This window comes from Ceratotherium simum, chromosome 7 (assembly GCF_057802395.1).
Source record: "Ceratotherium simum simum isolate JZ-2026a chromosome 7, ASM5780239v1, whole genome shotgun sequence".
Lineage (NCBI taxonomy): Eukaryota > Metazoa > Chordata > Mammalia > Perissodactyla > Rhinocerotidae > Ceratotherium > Ceratotherium simum.
In genome coordinates, this window is record NC_141906.1 from 2,428,925 (window position 1) to 2,440,794 (window position 11,870).

At 42.0% G+C, this 11,870-nt stretch overlaps 1 protein-coding gene and 1 long non-coding RNA gene across 2 annotated transcripts in view; one reads left to right on the forward strand and one right to left on the reverse strand.

Annotated features, from left to right (window-relative positions):
• LOC147916530 (uncharacterized) overlaps positions 1-3,852 on the forward strand; it is a 69,132-nt gene extending 65,280 nt beyond the window's left edge. The window contains exon 3 of the long non-coding RNA XR_015552648.1: positions 2,630-3,852. This is a non-coding gene — a long non-coding RNA (uncharacterized LOC147916530). The remainder of the gene's footprint in view (positions 1-2,629) is intronic.
• A 2,677-nt stretch (positions 3,853-6,529) lies between these two features.
• FSHB (follicle stimulating hormone subunit beta) lies at positions 6,530-8,475 on the reverse strand. Its single transcript, XM_014793670.2, has 2 exons — positions 8,317-8,475; positions 6,530-6,760 (listed from the first exon to the last, which is right to left on the reverse strand). The coding sequence occupies exons 1-2, from the start codon at positions 8,473-8,475 to the stop codon at positions 6,530-6,532; spliced, it is 390 nt and encodes a 129-aa protein (XP_014649156.1).
• Between the last annotated feature and the right edge of the window lie 3,395 nt (positions 8,476-11,870).

Here is an 11,870-nt window from a genome sequence, read left to right on the forward strand (position 1 = left end):
TCCTCCAAAGCCCCATAGCTCTATAAACACCCCCTGCTTTCTTCTTCCATTAAGGCAGATTTGAGAGAACCTATCCTCCTGCCTTCTCATTTTGGCCAATTTGAGTAAACCTCTCTCCTTCTCAAAGCTCTGATGTCTCAGTGATTGGCTCATTGTGCATTGGGCACATGAACTTGAGATTGAGAGGTTTGGTATCAATCGTACTGCCTGAGGGAAAGGGACTTTACCAGGGGCACAGGCAGGAGGCACTAGTGTGCCTTTTGGTGCAGGGTATTTCGCTGGTCAGCAGGGCTCTTCAAGGTCATTCCCTGAATCCACTTTCAGACTGAAATATGAAGGAAGTTTCCTTTAGGGAAATTGGACGCACGCACACACACACACACATGCACACACACACATATCCAGGCTCAAAGTTAAAGTACTAATTAACAAATCTATTTTTCTTTTTTGACCAGAAGCTGATGATCTGGGGTGTGTATGTGATCAGTATTAGATAACTAATTTTGTACTTGGTTCATGGGGATTGGTATGAAACATATTTAAGTTCCCTGAACACTGTGAATCCTTGTATTAGTTACATAGCATTACCGGCTATAACATAAACCCCCAAGTCTCAGTGACTTAACACAAGAGAAGTTTATTTCTTACTGACATTGAGTCTTCTCAGAGGGAGCAGGTGTGTGAGTATATAGTGGTCCTCTGGTCATTCAGGGATACAGGCTGATGGATGCTCTGCCATCTTCTATACATGGCTTCTAAGATTGACTTAAGCATCAACACTCAGCCAGGGAAGAGAGTATGATTCACCAGTGGGAGAGTTTCATGATCCAGACCTAGAAGTAGCGTACATCATTTCTGATAACCTTCCATTGCTAGAACTCAGTCACGTAATCAGACCTTTCTACAGGTGAGGCTGGGAAAAGTAGACTAGATGTCCCCAGGAAGGATAGAGAAAGGGCTTTGGTGAACACATAACAATCACTGTCACAGTCCAAATGTCTAAGAACAAATACAATTTCATCTTTCTCCTTCACGTAGAACCACTTCCTCTCTCCAAAGATCTCGTGTATTGCTGAGGCCAGTTCCGGGACCCTGATTTCAAGATGATAGAGTTCTCCTCATCATTCCAGACATGGCTTCTCATGGGCTGGCAACCCATGAACTAAAAGACAAGTTATCTTTCTTGTCACTCTCCACTCAGTATTCTATGATGAAGTAGGGACACTTCCACACAGTAACAATATTCACAATAACACTTCCATTCATAGAAAGGAACAGTAGGAGAAACAGCTCACTGGATTAAGCAATGATCAAACCCCACTGGGCAAGCTTTATGAAATCCTTCTTTCTTAGCAGTAGAGGAAGTTTTTAAATTGGATGCTGATTCTTCTTTCTGGAGGAACATTCTTTCCTTGTCCATTGTTCTCTGTAGTTCCTGGCTCCATCATCTAGAAGGTTCTTCCATATCCATCATCCTCCACAGCCACGTTTGAAGTAGGTGTTGGAGAGTCGCCCTCCTTGGGGTTGTATAGGTTTTGTAGCCTACTTCCTGCTTGTCACGTTTGGGAGCCCAAAGGTTGTTTGAACAATCAAAGACAATTTTAGTCTGGCCTCTTGAAAAAACTTTCATTCAGTTCCTGGTGTCTATAAACACATCTAATGTTCCTTTCCTAAACATGATTATCAGTTCTGATAGATTTTTTTTGCTTCCTCACAACTTAATGATTCTACCATGACACTATCTTAGATAAAAGACCTGGGTGGGAATCCCACACCCTAAATCTGTCTTTGCCTCAGGACTTAATCTTAATGGATATTGTTCCTCAAATCCATCTTTTTCTTTTTTTTATGGGGAAGATTGGCCCAGAGCTAACATCTGTGCCCATCTTCCTCTACTTTGTATATGGGATGCTGCCACAGCATGGCTTGATGAGCGGTGTGTAGGTCCATGCCTGGGATCTGAACTCCAGGGCGCCGAAGTGGAATGCACAAACTTAACCACCATGCCACTGGGCCAGCCCCTCAAATCCATCTTATCGCTTACTACTTGGGATCCAGAGGCAACAGGCTTTTATGTATCATTAAGGCTCCAAATTCCTGAACTTTTTCCATTCCCTTTCATGTCCATTTGCAAACAAGCCATCTCTTTAATAACTGGGAAGTAAAAGCCAACTTTATTAACATTCAGACTCTTTGCAAACCTTTTTCCTTAGAGCATGAGTTGGCAAACCTTTTCTGTAAAGGTCTAGATGGTAAATATTTTAGACTTTGTGGGCCATCCAGTCTTTGTCACAGCTACTGACTACTGCTGTTGTAGTGCAAGAACAGCCAGGACAATATGTAGACAGATGGATGTGGCTGTGTTCCAATAAACTTCATTTTAAAAAAGAGGACCAGGTTTGGCCTACGGCCATAATTTGCTAGCCCCTGCTTTAATGCTAAAGACTCAGTGGGCATGCGGTTGGCCTTCATGTTTTCACAGGTGAAAGTTTTGCTCTGATTATCACTTTTATTCTGTTGCACAACCACTAAGCCAATGCCCCATTTGCTAAGTTTTTTGTTAATGCTGCCCTCCACTTCCAGTATCAATTCATGTATTAATTAAAATAATGCATTTTCCCCCTAACAGATAAACCCACAAACGTCAGCACCTGACCCGGGAGAAGTTTTCTTCGTTGATGTGATGTCCATCCAGTTTGCTGTAAAGGGTTGTTGGTGTTGGGGCACACTACTCCTTGTGGGTGAGCATTCAGGGGTCCAGGCTGACAGTAGCTCTGTTGGCATCAACACGAAGCTTTCAGGGTCACCGGGTGTTGACATTCAGCTCATAAAGGAAGAGAACGGAAATCACTTATGAGAGGGTTTTATGGACCAGGTATGGAAATATCTCATAGGACTTCTGCTCACATTCCGTTGGCTGGAACATGGGTATACCTGACTGAGGAAAGCTGGGAAATGTGGTCCAGCTTTAAAGCCAGAAAGAAGTAGCACAAATCTTGGTGAGGACACTGAATTCTCTGCCTTAGTCCCTAAGCGAATGTTAATGACGGAGGCTTTGCACACTAGCTGTGTGACTTTTGCCTCAGGGCCCATTTCACATTTCTCATAATAGGCATAAAATCAGAATGAAATATACAAAGTATATAAAGGTGCCATGTTAGTTGTCAGCTAGCAAGCACTTTACATGTCTACAAGAATATAATAAACACCTGGATAGCCCTTTCCCAGATTTATGTATATTAACGTTATACCACATTTGTGACTCAGATTTCTTTTAAGATATAAAACATTATGTTGTTTGAGGGTCCCTAAGTTTTTCCCTCCAATTCCGTTTCTCTTTCTGTTTAGTCACTATCATGAACTCAGTGTTTATTAATCTTATGCACTGGCATCACTTAGAATTCAGTGCCACTCGCTTTACTGACCAGTTTACAATCATAGTCAGCCAAATCTCTTGTGAGATGAAAGGCATGGCTTTCTTGTTAAACCATTCCAGGAACGGGAGGCACAAAATCCTCCCTCAAGCCTCATAGCTAGTCTCCAGGCTAGCTCCTCTTGGGAGCCAACAGCAGCCTCTTGGGGGTGGGAAGAGGGAGATATGAAGGTAGAGAGGTAATCACAGGTTAGACCATGATGGGCCTCATGTGTTAGCTAAGGATTCGGATTTTATTCTGAAAATGATGGGGAATCCCATTTATTATTAGGCATGGTCAAAGCTGTGGTTTAGAAGGATAATTCTTGTCGCTATGTGAGGACTGCCCAGAGCTAGGACAGACCCTTGCCATAGTGCTGGGGAGGGACAATATGGGCTTCCACTAAAATGGCGGCCCATGGAGCTGGGACTGTTCTTGGTGTGGACCTGGAGGGCTCACAAGTTCTTTCTTGCTGCTTCAGAAAGGATTGCACTCCACTGGTGTCTCCAGCAGAAGCTGCTGCTGCTTCCTGGCATTTTGACCTTGACATTTTTAGCCACGTGGTTAAAGGTCTCTCTCCGTCAGGACTGTAGCTCTTCTGCTGGACTCCCAAGCACCTTACATGCATTATCTCTTTTAATCTTCACAGCAACCCTGAGGGGTAGTTACCATTTTTCTTGCATTTATAAGGTGAGGAAAGTGAGGCCCAAAGTTGCTGAATAGCCTACGTAAGTAATTTCTTACTAGAAAGTAATTTCTTACCAGAAAGAGCCTGAGCTGGTTGTTTTTAACTGAAGTCTGACTTACGGTCTTGCTGCGTTGTCTGTCTCAAAGCATAACAGCTAATATTTACTGAGGAATTGCTATGTCCCAGGCAATGTTCTAAGCCCTTCATGTTCATTATTCCATTTAATCATCAATACAACCCTGTGAGGCAGATAATATTATCATCCTCATTTTATAGTTGAGGAAACTGAGGTCCAGAAAATTTAAGAAACTTGTTCAGGATGACACATCTGGTCAAGATGATTAAGACAACCTGACACTGGAGCCATTACCCTGTACCACCTCTCATGGGAAGGCAATTATTTGATTTCCAAAAGTATAGGGAGAAGGAAAAGGCTATGTTATAATTTAAGGCATCTTATTACAGTTTGTTAATATAGCCCTAATTTCAATGTGTCAAAATATTGTAGAGAATGTAGCTATAAGCCACACTCAACACCAGATTTGAATGGATGGCGCTGATTATCAGTACCTTCTTTGCATCAATCCTTGCCAAAAGGACTTCTTAGTATGGCAAAGTCATCAGAGGAGAGCTGGGCTAAGAGCTAGGAAGCCAGAGTTCTAATCCTCGTCCTGCCGTGGACAGTCTTTGTGTTCTTGCCTGGGTCACTTAAGATGCTTGGGCTCCAGTTTTTTCATCTCAAAAGTTCAAGAAATGGACTAGAGAATCTCCAGTGTCCTCACCCACTCTGTGATCCTCTCTTTGCCTTTTTGTCACCTCTACATCAGAAAATGACTTCTTGGGGGCTGGGCTGGTAAGTTCGTGTGCTCTGCTTCTGCGGCCCGGGGTTTGCACGTTCAGATCCTGGGCACGGACCTACATGCTGCTCATAAAGCCATGCTGTGGTTGTGTGCCACATACAAAAAGAGGAAGATTGGCACGGATGTTAGCTCAGGGACAATCTTCCTCAAAAAAAAAGACTTCAAAAAGTGACAGAAAATTTAAATAAAGAAATGCAAGCAAGTTATTTTTAATATTTCCAAAGGTGAGGACAGGTAATATTTACAGATACACTAGGAATTATATTTTAAGATTCTTTTTACAAATATTGTAAACATACACACATAAATCATCTGCTTGTACGTGAAAAAATTCATTCTGGTGGCTAGCATCTTTATTAAAAAAATAAGATTTAAATAAATTAGTTAAACAGTATGAGTGTGAAACAAGTGCATAACTAAAAAAGGTAACATCTTTAAAAGAAATCAACTCATGAAATAGTTTCAATACGTACCCTCTTGAAAGAAATCATAGATTTTGGAGAACATGGATAGACAAAAGAGAAGACTGATATAGAGAGGATTCTAGAAAACACCAGGTTTGTTTTTTTTCTCTCATGGCTAATTCTTTCTAAAAGAGCTATTTCTTTACACAAACGTATTTGTAGATAAGGTAAATGTACTTATTAAGTTGCCGAAATTGCTTTCAAACCTACTTTCAAATCAACCTCTCTCTGAAGGAGTGGATACCAGCTTGGAGCGCAGGGCAATATAGTTTTTCCTACTTCCCAAAGGGAGTTTTTGTAGGAGACTGACAGCAGTTGTTCAATTTATTTAATGATGGAATAGATGTGGGCTAATTTCCACAGGCCCAGATTTATATTTCTTGCTTTTACCCTTAACTAAAGGGCTTGATGATAATAGCTTGGAAATCCTAACCCCCATCTGCATTGAGCATTCGGAGACCTGCATCCTGCCTCAGTACCACAGGCCAGAGGAGGAGAGGTGAGACGGGCCTGATGCCTCCACTTGATGGACTGCCTGGCCTTGCTGAGGGCAGCCTCCTCAGCCAGCCACAAACGTCCTCTCTCAGTGTTTTTCTACCCCTGCCTTTCAATCTTACTTTCCTTAAGGAAGCCACTGCTGAGTTTCTTACTCAGTCCCAGGCACGGTGCTAGGCACTGAGGCTACACTCATGAAGACGCTGGCCCTGCTCTTGAGAGCTCAAGAGTCTAGCAGAAGAATGCTGCAGCTAGTACTTTCCCTCACTCCCCTCTCATTTCCTCCCTCTGATCCGAGGTACCCCCATCACTAAGAGGAGGGGATTGCCTGAGAGGATTTCTAAGATTATTAAGCAGGAAAGCACTCATGAGTCTGTAAGTTAAGTAAGACTGAATAACACTTGTGGAACCAGAGCTAGGATACAGGGTGGAGTGGTGGCAGGCTCCCGGCCCCAGCACTCGGTTCCTGGAGCTCCCCCTCTGACAGGAGAGCAGAGACCAGTGGGCTCTCCCACAGCGGTCTGCAGCCTGAGCACAGGGACACACAGACTGTCTGGATTTCTTGGTCCTTGAGGACAAGGGTAGGCAGCCCACAGTGTCCACTGCTCTCTACTCCTTTATGTCACTGAAGGAGCAGTAGCTGGGCCCCAGACCCCACACGGTGCAGTCAGTGCTGTCGCTGTCACACCTGCCACAGTGACATTCGGTGGCTACCGGGTATGTATACAGGGAGTCTGCGTGGTGAGCACAGCCGGGCACTTTCACTGTCTCGTACACCAGCTCCTTGAAGGTACATGTTTTCTGGATGTTGGGTCTGGCTGGGTCCTTGTACACGAGGTCCTGAGGAGTTTAGGAAGGAGAGTGTTAGGTTACGATGTTCTGGAAGTTTCTGTTTGGCTTAATAAAAATGAGACAGGGATTTAATTCTGCTATTGTGACATTTACCCATGAAAGCTTACTTATGGAATTCCTAACCAAGGAAACATGATCTCATAAACGACCTATATGCTATACTGCGTTTCCTTGTTCTGGAAATCTTACAGAAAATAGAAGTCATTCCTTTTCCTACTCCTTATATGTATACCAGAATATTAATTATTTTTCAAACTGTAGAGAAACTTTGAATTTCAATACAGAAAAATGATGAAAAGGGAAATATGACAGAAATTTTAAGTTGACTTTTTATACTTAGTCAAAAGCTGTATTAATGACACCTTGAACCACAAAACACTGAAGTTTAATATCCCAGAAAATGTTTCCAAATACATTGTCCTTGTGTGTTTATAAAAAGTCAGAAAAAGACGTAATATGAAATTTTAATGCTTAGCTTAACATGACTATGAAGGATCACATAAGATTTTGAATATTTCACTGTCTTGTAGACATTTTCCCCCCTTAAATACTATATATTTTGCAGGGCTCTCAGTTTCAAAGGATACACGGTTTGCATATAAGAACTTTCAATCCAGGTGAAACAGGTTTGTTCCAACACTTTCTAGTAAAAAAATTATTTGCACTAAGGGAAGAAATTGGTGCTGCTGTATAATTTATTTCAGTATTGTGCTACGAAGTCTGTATCCCAAGAAGGTGCAATAAATTGTGCAGTAAGTGGAGTTTGATCAAATTCATTTACCACCCAGTAAAGTCTATTTCATTAAAAAGTTGCTATTTTTAATTTCAGTTTATGGAATGAAATTCTATGTAGATAACCAGGTGTTATGGGGAAAAAAGTAAAGAAAACAAAGTAGAAACTGCCTCTTGGATTAATGCAAAGAAGCCGTGTGCATACAGACCGGCGGTTTCACGCCTCTGTGCCTTGGCTTTCTCAGTGGTGTAAAGAAGTGAGTGGCTTTGCTGGTCATTTTTGTTCTAACGGTCGGAAAGGATTGACTGTGTTCTCAGGCCACTTGCTGTCATTTGTATTCCGGCGGGCCAATAAGACAATTTTTATAATGTGGCCATTTGTGTTTTTATGTGGCTTGGAAACATATTCTGGTACTATCTCTGTTGCAACATATGGATTCAATTACAGAAATTGGCTTTTTGGAAAAATTATAGATCTTCTATTATTAAATATATGTATGTTTACATGTTTATCTCTGTATGTAAAATCTAGCAAAGAACTACTTTTTTTTTTTTTTTGAAACGCAGAGTTGGCATATTACCAAATTGATCAGATCAAGTCTGCGACTTCCCTAAATTTGCCTTAATCAAATCCAAGCCCAAACATCTAACTGCTATCATGGTAATCAACCCCAATCACAACACAGACACTGTAGGCTAAGGGACTCAGTGCTGTTATTCAGGAGAGACAAAATGTTGGTGAAGTAGGAATGAATGCCAGTTGCCTCGTACAGACTCGCAGCACCTCACTTCCAGCAAAGCGAAGCTCCTACCCGGGTGTAGCAGTAGCCCGCACACCAAGTGGTGTTGATGCTCATGCAGAAGCCGCATTCCTCTTTCTCCACGGCGATGGTGATGTTGGTCAGCGCACAGCTGTTGCAGCAGATGGCTTTCCAGCAACAGAAAAGGAAGCAAAACTGGACTGGCTTCATCCTGGGCTGGGAAGCAAACAGGTAAGGCCCATGAGAAACCGAAAAACCAAAGAATCATGATCATTGTGTAAACTGACCAAACCAAAAATAATTGTCTACCCATCCTCCCCAGTCACATTTTGCTCCAGCAATTTTTTCTTTCCTTTTTCTTTTCTTTACTTCTTTTCTTGTTCCTTGAACAAAGATTTCTTCTTATCCTCTTCCTCCTTCATTTTTTTGTCAAAGTAAAAAAATATTATAGGCCCAAACTCCAATATAATGATTTAAGCAGTATTTAAAGAGTAATTACTGCTGTCTTAAAGTGATTTCTCTAAAGCAAGTAATTCTGATCATCATATTTGTCCCTTCATTGTCATTTTTAAAGATTATTTTTGTTTAAAAAGAAAATTCTGTTGTGCAAAATTAGTTCACCATTTTTAGCATCTCATAAATATTATCATTTACTTTTGCTTACATTTGTTTAAAATAGGACTATTTCAGAAGCCAGGTGAATTGGTCTATATAAAGTCAATTGCTTGCTAACAGTGATTATAGTGTATTAACCATATTTAAGAAGCCAGATTGACAAGCATAAATTCCCTACATAACAGTGGTTGAAAAGTTCTAGATTTGCTCTTCAGATCCTGAAAAATCTGTAATTTCAAAAATAATTATCACCACTTGATAACTGTAGATGCCGAGACTCACCTGTGGTCTGCTGTGTTGTCTGGGGAAAAGCTGTAGCCTGAGTCGTGTCAGTTCACCTTTTATACAAGATCGTGTGCAGCTGACTAACACCTTGTGGATTTGTTGGGGATTAAGGAGATGAGTGTTAGTCTTAGCTTGCTGTAAGTGGATCCGTGTTTAGACAGACGGGGAGATCAAGTCTTACTAACGTAGTCTAAACGCAGCAGATCAGGAAAAATAATGTTACCAGGTGTGATGATTTTGTACAAATTAAATTTGATATGGTAACACACCCACTCCTTTACCTTGTCAAATTAAATGTGATGCTAGGTTTTTCTTTTGTATCTTCAACACGGGGAATTCAGAATCCTTTCTGAATATTGCTTTGGCCCTGTTGAGGAGATGCATCAAAAAGATATGGTTAATAAGTTGCTTCAAGAGCAGATTGAAAGCTGTAAGGGAAGAAGCAAACAAATAGAAAGTCTTTCATGATCTGGCTCCTATCTAGTGTGTAAACCATATTTCTCTTTACCTCCCACGTCTAGATCCCCTAATCTCAAATGTTATTCTTTGATGCTTTACTTGTAATTCTCTAAATGTTCTGCTGATTCATTTCTCCAGATCTTTGCATGGGCAATGTTCATCCTGCCTGAAATATCCTTGCTTCCTCTCTGTGTCCCCCAACACCATTCCCACACCTGGCAAATTTCTCAACCTTCAACACTCACCTGCCAGAATTTAGGATGGGAGATGGAGGAGAGCTTTAATCACCACCTTCTGTTTGTAATCGTTCATGTACCTCTGTTTCTCCCAGTAGACTGTGAGCTCCTTGGAGACTGGGGTTGATTTAACAAATATTTATTAACTAAGCAGTGTGGCTGGAGCAAAGGAAAAGTGGTGGAAGTATTAGGATGTGCTGTCAGAGATGTAAGAGGAGTCAAATCATGGAGGACCTTTTAGGCCAACGTAGGGACTGGTTTTCACTCAATGTAAGGTGGGATGGATTGCAGGATTTTGAGTAGAGGAATGACATGATCTGATTCAAGTCTAAGAGGATCCCTCTGGCTGCCGTGTTGCTGATGTAGAGGAACAAGGTAGAAACAGGAAGACCTATTAGATGCTATTGCAGCAACTCAGGTGAGATTTGGTATTTGTTCAGACTAGTGGTAGCAATGGAGGTAGTGAGACATGATCTGATTCTGGATGTATTTTGAAAGTAGAGCCAACAAGATTTTCTGATAGATGGTTGCTGAGTGTGAGAAAAGAAAAAAAGTCAAGGATGATTCTAAAGATTCTGGTTTGAGTAACATGAAAGATAAACTTGCTATCAACTGAAACGGGATGGCTGTAGATATAGTAAGTTGTGAGGAAAGAAAAGGAGTTTAGTATGGACATGTTGAGCTAGAGTTGTCTATAAGATATCTAAGTAGAATGCTGAATCTGGACTTCTGGAGAAACATCTTGGCTGAAGATATAAATTTGGGAGTCAGTGACATGAGCCTAGAAGAGATTACCTACGAAGTGGGTATAGACAGAGAAGATAAAAGGACCAAGAGTTGAGTCTGGGGTACTCCAACATTAAGAGGTCAAGGGTAAGATGAGGTTTTCTTCTTCCTCTTTCCAAAGGAACTGAGAAGGACCACTGGGGAAAGAAGGGAATGGAGAGAATGTGGTGTCCCACAAGCCAAGTAAAGAGAGTGTCAAGGAGGAGTGAGTGACAGCTGTGCCAAATGCTGCTGACAGGTTATGTAAGATGAGGACCAGGAGCATGTGGCAATGTGAAGGTCACTAGTGTCCTTGGCTAGAGAAGTTCCTTTGGAGTGAGAGGAACAGAACCTGATTGGTGTGTGTTTAAGTGTTTGGGAACAGATGAATTAAAAAAAAAAGTTGAATATAGACAACTTTTCCCAGGAGTTTTGATACAAAGATGAGCAAAGAAATAGGTGATTGAGTAAAGTAGAAGTGTAGTAAAGATAATTTTCTTTTAATTTTTATGTTTCAAGATGGGAGAAATAACTGCATGTTAGTATGGTGATGCAAGTAATTGAGTAGAGAGTGAAAAATGATGATGTTTGGAAGAAGAGAAGAGAATTTCTGGAGTGTTCCTGAGTAGGTGAGAAGAGATGGGTTTTAGAGCACAAGTGGAGGGATGGGCTTTAGACAGGAGGATGGAGAGCTTGCCCTGTTATCAGGCAGGAGGCAGAGCTTGTGGGCACAGATGCTGGTGGATGGCGAGATGTGATGGGTGTAGATGATGGTGATTGGATAGGGGTGGTGAGTGCAGAAGATGGTGGGTGGGGAGGTATGGTGGTTGTAGATGATGGTGGGTGGATAGTTGTGAGTGCAGAAGATGGTGGGTGGGTAGATGTGGTGGTTGTAGAAGATGGTGGGTGGGGAGGTGTGGTGAGTGCAGAAGATGGTGGGTGAGTAGGTGTGGTGGTTGTAGATGATGGTGGGTGGGTAGGTGTGGTGGGTGCAGAAGATGGTGGGTGGGGAGGTGTGGTGAGTGCAGAAGATGGTGGGTGAGTAGGTGTGGTGGTTGTAGATGATGGTGGGTGGGTAGGTGTGGTGGGTGCAGAAGATGGTGGGTGGGTAGGTATGGTGAGTGCAGAAGATGGTGGGTGAGTAGGTGTGGTGGTTGTAGGTGATGGTGGGTGGGTAGGTGTGGTGAGTGCAGAAGATGGTGGGTGAGTAGATGTGGTGGTTGTAGGTGATGGTGGGTGGGTAGT